A 12,486-nucleotide genomic window follows, 5' to 3' on the forward strand; every position below is an offset into this window, starting at 1 on the left:
TTGTTTACAATGGCTATTTCTACATGAATAGCTCACAGAGCATAAAATGCCCTTTTCTCCTTTGTTCTTAGGTGGACTTTACAAATATTTTATAACAAATATAACTTATTTTTGATGCTTCACAGAAACATAACACAATACTAACCTTTATATTACTCATTTGTAAAAAGGCTATTCGAGTTGTCCTTTCATTGTATAAACATTTATAGAGTACAGAGAGAAAAAGGAAAGTTTTTTTATCTTGAAATTAACAGAGTAAAAAGCCTTTCTGGGGAGGAAGAAGGGTTGAATAAAAACCTCATATTGTTGAAAGCAGCATAATTAAAGGTATCAATATTTTTCCAACATGTTAGAGAACATAAAAATACAAAATTAGGGATAATAAAAATTTTACATTCTTTCTGGTTTTTTTTCACCAAGAAAACAGTTGCAAATTAGTAACAGAGCTTGAAATCCATTCCTTACTGTAATAATTCTTACTAAAACTTAAGGTTAGGAAAAAAGACTAGAAACACATCATATTAATGCCTTGTGTCTTTATTTTTCTATAGTAAAAGGTAAATTATACTAATAAATTATTTTGTGCTAGATAGAAATCTAAAGAAAAGAAGCATATTCTTAGTTTCTTTTTTCACTTTTTTTCTTTTTTTTAAGAGATGGAGTCTTGCTACGTTGCTCCAGCTGGAGTTCAGTAACTATTCACAGGCACAATCATAACATACTACAGCCTCAGACTCTTGGACTCAAGTGATCCTCCCACCTCAGCCTCCTGAGCAGCTGGGACTATAGAAAACAAACATATTCTAAGAAAAAAAGATTCTAGGAGTTAGGCACACCCAACTGTCAGCAAAATGCCCTCTCCCTTATACAAAGCCAGTCTATAACACACACCTGGGATATACTAAGCAGAAGTGGACTTGAAAAGAACCATTAAAATAATGAAGAAGCAGTGGAAAGATGAAGAAGATTAATATTAGAAATCTTTAGTCTGAAACAATGAAGGCTGAATTAAGAATTTGAAAATAGTGAGACGATTTTTAAAAAAAAGATAATGACATATGTTCTCTAAATCCCAGGATACGAGAATTGGTGGTTTTTTGATTCAAATAAACAAAAGTAATTCTTTATTTGATAATAAGTTTTAAGAAATTAGTTATCCCCAAGACATGGTACAAGTTGAATAACAGAAATAGTTTTTCAAACTATCCATAAATGTACATACATAAGGGGGTCTGTTCCCTTACCCTTGTATAGCTGACATTACCAAACACATTATAATTATGTACTCTGGCAAGAAGAAAGTTGCTCTGAAACTGCCTCTTGAAAACATTGATTTTTGAAATTGTATCTTTAACAAAACTTCTGCTTGATTTTATGTGAACTTATCTATTCATCTGATGGAATCAAAAAAGCACTTGTTTCTGTAAGTTTTTAATGGCAACCTGGCAATATCTACCAAAATAAACATACACACACCACCCTCCACTTATAGGAATTTATCCTACTTACATCAAGCACGTGTAAAAAAAGAATGCTCATTGTAACAGTGAAGGAATAGAAACAAGCTAGCAGACATCAATTAAAAATTATTTACATCCAACAACAGAATATAACACAGCTATGAAAAAAAATGAGGTCATCTATACGTACTAATATGTAAACATCACCAAGTTATGTTGGAAGGGAGGGAAGCATAATGCAGACTACTATACACAGTTTGCACCCACTGTACAAAAAAGGGGGCTATATTAATATGTGTGTATTACAGTACACATACACCTATTATAGCTGAGTCAATTCCACAGATGCATCCTCGACCTTCAGAGATTCAGATTCAAAGGGCTGGGTTTAGAGTGCAAAACCAGTGTTTTGTTTTATTTTTATTTTGCAACAGGATCTCACTATGTTGCCCAGGCTGGTCTTGAACTCCTAGACTCAAGCAATCCTCCAGTCTCAGTCTCCTATAGCTGGGACTACAGGTACATGCCACTGCACCCACAGAATCAGTGTTTTTTAAAACCTCCAGGGAGTCTGATGATCAGCCAGTGTGGGAAGCCTGAATATGAAGATGGCAAAAGAGTCTGAGAAATACTAGAAAATTAAGGAGAAGACTAGGAGAGTGGGATAGCTCTATAGTCAAGAGATGACTGATGACCATGAGAGAAGCAGTTTTAGAAGAGAGGATGGAAGCCAGATTACAGTGGGATGTTCAGTGAAAAGCAAGTACAGTGGGATGTGCAGTGAATGGAATATTTTAAATCCTATCTTTAAAATCCACTCTGCCAATCAATCTTTTGACTGGGGAATTTAATCCATTTAAAATAATTATTGATAGGGAAGGATTTACTATTGATTGCTATTTTGTTAATTGTTTTATGTCTTACAGCTTTTTTGTCCCTCATTTCCTCCCAGCAAGCACATACAAGTCTTTAAAGACATCTAAGTACAAATGAAAGAAGAGGTAAGGAAGTAACTAGGAGGGAATGTGGAGTACAGGATAATTTAAAACAGGAAAAACTTGAGCATGTTTAAATACTGATCAAGAAGATTGAAAATAGGACAGAACAAAGACACAGGAGTAAGAGGGGATGACTGACAGAAAAGATACTGAGAAGGCATGAAAAGATGGGGAGGTATGCTTCCTCCATTGAAAAAGGGGAAAGGATGAAAGCAAATGGTGAGTTTCCCTCGGGGAGTTCCCTAATTCCTCATTTGGTGTATTTACACATCTTTCTGGTAAAAAATTACTGTGTTTCCAGATTCATCCACAAAAGAGTAGAAATAGTTAATTAAAAAGGAAAGAAAAGCTACTACAGGCAGGTGAGCAGTAAGAAGTGAAAATTGTCACTTAATAGTCATTTTCATATCAGAGAGGAAAAAACCCTTTAGCAGAATCTATTAAAATATAAAATGTATATACTGTCTGACCAAAGAGTTCAATTTTTATGAATGTATCTTATAGAAATAATTATTTAAAAGTCACCAATATGCTGTTTTTAATTACAAAAAAAAGAGGAACACAAACATTTTGCAACATAGATAAGCTAAATGAATTAAAATCGCATCTATATAATGAAGTAATATGCAACCATTAAGACTGAGCTATATATAGGGGCATGGAAAGATATACACAAAATATCACTTTAAATGAAAAAAAGCAAACTGCAAAACAGTTTCGTAGTATTTTATACTATTTTTAGTATGATCCCATTTTGTTTTAATGTACATATATGTTTATACATACATATGTTCATGTATAAAGGTCTGAAAAAATAAAAATCAAAGTGTTAAGAGTGGTTTTCTTATTTTCTACATTTCTATAATTTGAATGTTTAATAGTGGAGATAGATATAAAACTTCAACTATCAGAAAACAACAATTATATATGGAATAAATAACCAAATATATAAACACATTACCTGTTAGATAAAACGCACAGTTCTTTTAAACTTGGAGCCATGGAATGATCTTTATAATTTTCTCGAGAGAAAAATGTCTTAAGGCCATTTTTGGGGGAAACATCCCTGTGAAACAAAGTAATTTACTTGCATTTGACAATCCAAAATTTCATGCTAGACTAAGAAGCACTGTGGAACAAGGGTAATTTATAACTACATACCCTCTATATCCCCCTTCCCAGGCAATAACCTCTTAATATGTTTAACTTCATACACCAGATCTGTGAGCTTAGATGTTTTACTTCTTGGATAGCTTTAAGCCCAGGCCCATTATGAAATTCTCCAGCTCCAACAATCAACCTTGCATTTCCTTTAGTTCCTAATTAAATAAATGTCAGAGAGACTGGAGAATTAAAGATAGAACGGATTGAAGTACAATCAAGGGTCTGTCAAAGGCAGGGCTCACCTCTGGCTCTGAAGTATAACATTAAGATGTTTGGTTGTTGAAAAGAAAATGCTTGTCAACTTATTTTTGTTTCATGCACTATTGTGCCAGGCCAAAAGGCACTACAAGGACTAAATATTCTACCTATTTTTGTTAACTTGGCCAGTGGGATAAATGGTGCGCCTTTGCTAAAACTACCTCGAAAGTGACACATAATTTTTTTATAACATCATAATTAATTTAGAGACTATAAAGTTAATGCTTTCCATATAGTAAACATCCAAAAAATGCTGGTTGAATGAAGGTATTAAAAAATCAAAAACACTGAGAACCATTAATCCAGGGAGGATAAAGTTTAGTAGAATTCCGTGGGCTACAATATTGTGCAAAGGTTCTAAACCACATTTGGTTTCATAATGCCGGTGGTATATGAGAGCATCTGCACTGCATTTGACCACATACTTTATAGCACTGGCAAGGAACACAATTGTGCACACCTCTTAAAATCTACAATAGAGCAATCTAATCAAATGGCAACTTCTGGCTGTCCCATTCCCCAAATGGGAAATTCTAGCTTATCTGTTCCATACTCATTCCTTACTGTTTTAAAAGGCATTTACCCAAAAAACTATGATTAAGGTATTAATGATAAAAATTAGAATTTCTTATTTGTTATGTACCAGTGTAGAGTTTCTTATCTTGTCATAGTACCGCATCTGTGACATCTCATTAAATTCTAACGTTTCTGCATATCATGTAAAAACAAGGCCAAGGGCCTCAAGGACTGTGAACTCCTTGGGGATGGGAGTACTGCTCGCAATAAACAAATACTTATTGAACATATTGATTTAATATTCTTTGAGTCAGGTACTATTTTAATAATCTTAATAACCTCTTGTGACTTTTGTATCCTCCCTGACTGGCTTAGTCAACGTGTGTTAAAATGACCTAAGCAGCACATGTATTAGTTAGATGTCTACAAAACCACTGTATTACTTAACTGGCTTTTCTATTTGCAAAATTCTCACACACTTCTAATATACAGTATGTATTTATATTATCACTTGATATAGATTCCAAAAACAAAAAGAGGTGTGTCTATTCTTAAAGAGGGTCTTTTTTATTACTTGTATGGAAATGGGCAAGTTTCTTGGACAAGAAAATTCCAGCATCTCTCTTTCACAAGAGACCAACAATAAATACATAATGGACTCATACCTAAAAACAATCTTGAGTGCTCAACTGTTGTTACTTTAGGAGTGGAAGTACGGTCAGCTACTCGGAAGTGTTCAGAATGCGAAGATAAGTAAAGTAAATTCTGAGACCCTGAACTTACATCTTTTTCTGTTTCTTCCAAATCTCTTCAAGCCAAAAACCCTTTCCTATGCCAATCACCAGCCTCACTTCACTCCTCTTCAGTGGATTACAAAGTGGATACAACTCACCAGTTCAGTCTTGGTTCACTCGTGGCCATCTTGGAGCTCATCTTCCTAGACTTCTGCTTCCCTCTAGCTCACAGTTGCTCCTGCCTGGCAGCAAAAGCTCCAACAGAGGCAGGATCCTTCCAGAATCTACACCCAACTGAGGAAAAACAAAGGGTCAAGATCAAAAGCAAGGGATTGCCTAGGTCAGGTGCTGTTAACTCAGGTGAGGAAGAACCCCTCCCTACCATCCACCCTCAACTGACGGTGGCACTTAAAAAGCAATACAGCAGACAGATGAATGTTCCCAATGTTCCCTGTAGCAGAGCAACAATGAAAACGTAGGATGAGTCCTTCTCCATTTAATTCAGGCCTGGAGTGTCACTCCTAGAACACTCTGAGGAAATAACAGCCCAACGGCATGGCGTTTTCATTGCTTACATAATAGATGAATTTACGGCATGGAGCTTTATGTCATAACTCAGCTCTCCTCCACTCCCTTTCTGCCAAACTAAATCTTGCTTCTGTTTTCCCAATCATACATTGTAAGGGGCAGTTTTGGCAGGCAATGCGTGACAAAAGCTCCCTGGATATGAAGACTCTTAGACCCTTCACAAAGAACTTCACATTTGAGGAGGTCCAGGCAACTTAAGTAACATTTCATAGGATCACTTAGAGACATCATGAGGACAACAAATCTGGCTTGATCTCTCTCCATGTTCAGTGCTTCTCTTGTCACCAAGACAGACTGATAAAGTGTCATGGGAGAAATAGTAAAATTTAGGGGATCGTTCTCTTGGCACCGGACGGGCCTGACTTAATCCACCTCTCACACTCCGACCCAGTGTGGGCTTGGAGAGGGGAAGTCGATGAAGGCAGAAGGAAGGGCTAAGGGAAGGGAGTCGAAAGGAGAAGCGAAACAAGGTTGCAGGAAGGCAGGTAAAGGGGCCAGCAAGGCCAGGATAGGAGCCGCGTCAGAACAGGGAGCAAAGGGTCCCGGCCCCGCCGAGAGAGGCGCCATGTTCCCTCCCCCCCCAGCACGAGCGCGCCCGCTGGCAGGGCAACACCCTCCCTTCCGCATCTCGGCTGCCAGGCAGCCTTTCCGCCCACCTCATGGTCCGCGGCGGCTCTGGCCCCGGCCGCAGACCCCACGCCACACACGCTCCACCCCACTCCTCACGCAGTCGCGCGCGCCCGGAGAAGGCCTTATTTAAAGGACGGCGCGCGCCGCCCCGGCCCTGCGTGATGACGTCACTGGCGACACAGTGGGCGGGGCCTGTGTGTCTCAAAGGGGCCCACTCCCTTCCCCACCACGCGAATCCTTGTGGTTCTGGCAGCGAAGTGCGAGACCGGGTTCGCTGGGAGGAAGTGGTAGGGGGCCGCGTGTTATCCTAGAAAGTCCTCAGCCTTGGGAGGGGGAAAGGAAGTGATAAATTGGAAGGACAAGCGACAAGTACAGTACTGGAAAGACCCAGGCTTGGTTGTGACCTTAGTCAAGTTTCTTAACTTCCCTGACCTAGAGTTTTCATCTGTAAAATGGAGACGATATTGTTGCTACTACTTCATAGGATTGTGGAAAGAATTAAATGAAACAAGGGGCGAAGTTGCGCTCAGCCCAGTAATTGGCACATAGTAGGGCCTCATCAAGTGCTGCCTCACCTCCATTCCGCTCCCTGTCCCGTTTTAGCTGTCAGTTTCCACCAGAGGCTATTGTGGTTCTCACCCTGGCTTTTTTCTCATCGTTGAGGAAAGCTTTTTTAAGCACATACTTTGTGCTTGGTGCTGGGTATACATAGGACTAAGACTGAATGCTAGTTTTTCTAGAGCATTTGATCTTTAGGAATCTAAGATGTTTACATTAAATAATATAGAAAGTGATAAGCTACATAAGTGAGGTATATAGAAAAGATGAGTGAGTTCAGAGAGGGAGAGAAATTACTAGTGTGAGGGGCAAAAAGCGGCTTTAAATAGCTAAAGACATTTATTGGGTACTTATATGTCATTTACCACATTGGGCACTTGCCATGTGGGCTCATTTGAAGAATTTGGGTATGTGGAATGATGGGAAAGGGCATTCTAGACAGAGACCAGCACAAGTGCCAAAAGAAAAATTACAATAAATTTGAAGATCTTCATTGGCTTTATTGAGATTCTAGAATCAGGTAACACTTCTTCAAGTGTTCCAATGAATCAAACAGGAAATTGGCTTTCTAGACAGAAAAAGGGCTGAAGAAAGCAGAAACAAAGAACAAAAAGTACATCGGTCATTTCAAAGTTAGTTTCCTTGTAAAGTGGGGACAGTGAAAGAGAACAATGGGAAAATAACTGGTTCACATCAGATTACTTCAGGTTACCTTTTGCTGTAAGGATTAAAACATAGGGAACTTCATTATCATGCTGATTGAAGATTGAAACTGGCCTGTCTGGGAAATTAGGCCATTACCCCCCTCTCCTGATTTCTCAGCAGGCCAGATAACAACTCATTTTCAGTTGGGTGAGTATGAGTGATCCGTTTTGATTTTCAGTGTAGTCTGTTGGGGCCTAGTGTGGTTTAGTCCAAAACAATGGCCTCTTCTGATTATTGTTGAACACAAGGAACTGCATAAACCTATTGCATGAACAGAGTCAAGTTTGTATACTATTAGGAAAGCATGTATGTTTTAAATTTTAGAATGATTTATGATGTTGTTAGAAATTATGTTAACATAAAAAATATGCTACAGGGACCCAAAGGTAGGTTAATTTGTCTGGAAGGCAAGGTCTCCAAAGGGTAGTAGAGGAAAAGGGAGTGGAAAAATTGATGGGGACCAGAACACAGAAGACCTTATGTGCCAGCCTAAAGAAGTTTGACTTTATTATATAATAAATGAAATGCTAGGGAACAAACAAACAAAAAAGCAGAGGGATGACACACTCAGAGTTACCATGTTCACCAAAGTTTATTTTGCAACATACTGAATGAATTAGAGGGAGGAGGCTAGTTAGGAGACAGTGCTTGTGAATGCTTGAAAAATCAACTGATGCAATGCCTGGCACTGTGTAAGTATCATTTCTTATAAGGTAACTGATGTTGACAGCTTGTGCTAGGACAAAGGCAGTGTAGGAGTCTGTGCCTTGGGTAGTATCTCACAAAGCAGGCAACTAGAGTTGGGGAGTCCTATCCTAGCCTACAGCAACTGCTATAATTATTTAAGAACTCATACTGCTGGGATGTACCAGCTCATATTAGTACGCTATGGTAGCATCACCAGACATGCCCTGTGTTGAGTTTCCAGATCATTACCAAACACTATGATCTGGCCTGTTGTACTTGAGTTCCAGTGGTTGCAAGATAGCACACAGAATCAGAATTTTTAGAACTGGAAGGCACTTTGGAGATTATCTAGTGCAACCTTCCTGTTTTCCTTGTGAGGAAATAGGCCTAAATTGTCAAGTGACTTTCCTAATATCACGTGATCAGTGATAAAACTGATACTAAAAATCAGGTCTCATAACTTTTGCCAATGTGTGTGTCCTCCCCAAAATTCATGTCTTGAAGTCTTAACCTTCAATATGACGCTATTTGGAGGTGGGGCCTTTGGGAAGGAAGTAGGTTTAGATTAAGGCACAAGAGTGGAGCCCCAGTGATGGAATTAGTGCCCTTATGAGAAGAGAGACCAGAGCTCACTCACTCCACCAAGGGAGGACACAGCAAGAAGATGGCCATCTGCAAGGCAGAAACAGGGCCTTCATCAGAAACCAAATTGGCTGGCCCCCGGGTTTGGATTTTCCAGCCTCCAGAACTTTGCAAAAATAAATCTACATTATTTATGCCACCCAGTCTATGGTATCGTTACAGCAGTCCGAACAGACTAATACATGTTACAATATATTAAATATATGTATAATTTCTTCTTTGTGCTCTGCCTTGTAAACCACAAGCAGGTTAATGGAAAGAAGGTGGAGTTTTTGCATCCCACCAGATGTCTACCTTAGGTTTGCATCTCAGTTTTTCTGCCTATTGGCAGTGTGATCCTAGACATACTATATGTCCTCTTCAAGTCTCAGTTTCCTCGTCTGGATAATGCAGACAGTATTACATCACTTACAGGATTGTTGTGAGGATTTGAGGATTAGAAGTAAAACATAAAAAGTGCATTGCAAAGAGTCAATGCTCAATAAATAGTAGCTGTTAGTATATATTTTTTCTGCAAAAAAATCAAAGATCAATAAAACACAACAAAGGTGGCATTTTAAACAGGATTATAATATGAAGAAGAAATGGCATACACATATATAATAGAAGATTCTATGGGAAAACAAATGAGGAAGGAGCTCATTCTGACAAAGACAATTTAGTGACTACTTCAGAGGGGAAGTTTAATTTATTTTGGGTCTTGAAGAATGAATAGGAGTTCACTGGGTAGAGAAGGGGCCGTGGGTTTTAAGGTATGAAAAAACACAGAAGGATGAAACAGTTCTACATGTTCTGGGGAAGAGGAAAAGCTGTTACATTGCTCTGTGGGGAAATAAAGGCCATTGGACTGGAAAAGTGGGGGGAGCTAGAGATTTTGGACTTTATTTTCTGGGTTATGGGGAACCACTGTATGTGTGTGTGTGTGTGTGTGTGTGTGTGTGTGTGTGTCTGTGTCACACAGCTTTACTGAGTTATAATCTACATGCCATAAAATTCACCCATTTTATTTGTACCGTTAAGTGATTTTTAGTATATATGTGGTGTTTTGCAACCATTAACACTAAAAAATTCTGGAACATTTCCATTACCCTAAAAATTCCTTTGTGCCGATTTGCAGTCAATCCCTCTTTCCACACCCAGCCCCAGGCAACCACTAATCTACTTTTTGTTTCTCTATATTTGCCCTTTCTGGACATTTCATATAAATGAAATTATAAAATATGTTCTCTTTTTTCTTAGCATAATGTTTTCAGGAACATCCATGTTGTAGTGTTAGTATACATTCCTTTTTTGTTGCTGAATAGTAACTCACTTATGGATATACCTCATTTTGTTTATGCATTCAACATGGGATGAACATTTAGATGGTTTTCACTTTGGGCTATAAAAAATAACGCTGCTATGAAGATTTGTGTACAAGTATTTGTGTACAAGTTTTTGTGTGAGCTTTGTGTTTTTATTTCTCTTGAGTAGATATCTAGAAGTGGAATTGCTGAGTTGTATGGTAAATTTATATTTAATTTTTTAAGAAACTGCCAAATTATTTTACAAAGTGATTGTACCATTTTATTCCGTGATTTTTAAGCAGAAGAAAGATTTGGTTTTCCATTTCTGCTAAACTGAGGAGCAAACAAATCCAGAAACTGAATGAGAAGTCAATTTAATTTTGAAAGAGTTTATAACAGTATGTACTTGTTTGAGTTTATAAAATGTTACAGTGGACCAACATTTCAAAAAGAACTCTTAAAACTGCAAGGCTAAGTGAAGTTATCGTATTTGTTACTAGGTATATATTCTTCTTGTGGCCCAAATCAAGACAGAAAAATGTGCAAGATCATCCTTTTATTATTATTTTTTTTATCCGTACTAAGTCATTTTCCTACCCCTCAGCTAATGAGCTTCCTTTGCTTGATTTGGGGTGAACTTGGCCTTGGAGAGTTTATAGCTTGGTAACTACTTCATTCAGGGAATTGCTTCATGAATTTACAATCATCTCTAAGGTACTTTGAAAACGGAAATCCAGAAATAGCCCTCTAGGTTTCAATCTGGTAATTGATTCAGAAATTTTCGGGGAAAATATTATTGCTAATAGCAGTTTGTTCAAATCATGCTTTTCATCAATAAATGGTATTCCAGTGGGGAGGGAATCATCATTTATCCTGAAAATCAGCAAAACACTCTGGCCCAGGATATGCCGTGTTAGAACAGAATAGCTACAGTGTTCAAATTTTTCTACTCAGAAGATAGTATTTTCTAAAATGTATTTTGTTATGTTCTATATTACATGGTTCCTGCGCTGAAAAAAAAGACACAGAAGTAACTGTTCATCTGAATGCTGGTCCTTTATAGGGAGTGCTAAAGTATCCCATAGAGAGAGGTTGATGATAGCAGAGAAAATTCCAAGTAGAATAATTTAAAAATTATATGTCTTTACAACAGTGGTCCTCAGCCTTATTGGCACCAGGGACTGGTTTCATGGAAGACAAGAGTGGCTGCAAAGACACATGAACCTTAGCTCCCACGCCCTCCCCACCCCTGCTGCTCACTTCCTGCTGTGCAGCCAGTTCCTAACAGGCTACAGACTCGTACCGGTTCACCGCCCCAGGGTTGAGGACCACAGCTTTAGAATACAGCATGAATCTCATTAGGAGGGTAGAGAGAGAATGGTAGAAGGGGTGGGTCTGGGGCTTGTTAAGTGGTCATTATTATAATTAATGTTGGGTGAGATTAATATTGAAATTAATTTTTGTCCTCTAAGCCTGAGGTCCGAACCCCTGGGCCGCAGACTGGTACTGGTCTGTGAAGCAACCCCCTCCCCCCCAATCATGGAAAATTGTCTTCCATGAAACTGGTCCCTGGTGCCAAAAAGGTTGGGGACCGCTGCCTAAGCAATGAACAATTGATAGATGAAGCAACTTCTCCCCTACAAAAGAGAAGTCATCTTGGAATTGAAAACATTGTTTGAAAAGTCCATCAAATAGATAAACAACAAATGGATTGCTGAGAAATGACTATATTTTACTGGAGTCAATGTTTCCCCTGCCAAGAGAGAAAAAAATCCAGAATCAAATTAAATGCAGAAAGACTGGTTTCTCTCTTTCCAACATCAGAGATAAATGACATTAGAATAAAACGGGATTTTTCTTCAGCTCACAACTGGTGGTACCATGAAAGGATAGAGTTCCTGTTAGTCTCCTAGCAGGATGCTTCTGCCACCACTGGGAGTCTAGGCTTGCCTTAAAAGTTGTGGTGGGCCAGGCATGGTGGCTCACAACTATAATCCTAGCACTCTGGGAGGCTGAGGTGGGAGGATCGCTTGAGGTCAGGAGTTTGAGACCAGCCTGAGCAAGGGTGAAACCCCATCTTTACAAAGAATAGCAAAATTAGCTGGGTGTGGTGGCATGCGCCTGTAGTCCCAGCTACTCAGGAGGCCGAGGCAGCTTGAGCCCAGGAGTTTGAGGTTGCAGTGAGCTATGATGACCCCTCTGCACTCTAGCCTGGGAGACAGAGCAAGACTCTGGCTTGAAAAAAAAAAGTTGCGGTGGG

At 38.8% G+C, this 12,486-nt stretch overlaps 1 protein-coding gene across 1 annotated transcript in view; it reads right to left on the reverse strand.

The window, feature by feature from the left end:
- Positions 1–6,423, reverse strand: part of ICE2 (interactor of little elongation complex ELL subunit 2) — a 90,277-nt gene extending 83,854 nt beyond the window's left edge. Inside the window, exons 1-3 of the mRNA XM_012658032.1 lie at positions 6,375–6,423; positions 5,289–5,424; positions 3,420–3,524 (exon numbers count right to left, since the gene is read on the reverse strand). Of these exons, the coding sequence (XP_012513486.1) occupies positions 3,420–3,524; positions 5,289–5,329 (146 nt within the window). The 5' untranslated portion in view covers positions 5,330–5,424; positions 6,375–6,423. The remainder of the gene's footprint in view (positions 1–3,419; positions 3,525–5,288; positions 5,425–6,374) is intronic.
- Between the last annotated feature and the right edge of the window lie 6,063 nt (positions 6,424–12,486).

This window comes from Propithecus coquereli, unplaced genomic scaffold (genome assembly GCF_000956105.1).
Source record: "Propithecus coquereli isolate 6110/MARCELLA unplaced genomic scaffold, Pcoq_1.0 Scaffold57, whole genome shotgun sequence".
Taxonomy (NCBI): Eukaryota; Metazoa; Chordata; class Mammalia; order Primates; family Indriidae; genus Propithecus; species Propithecus coquereli.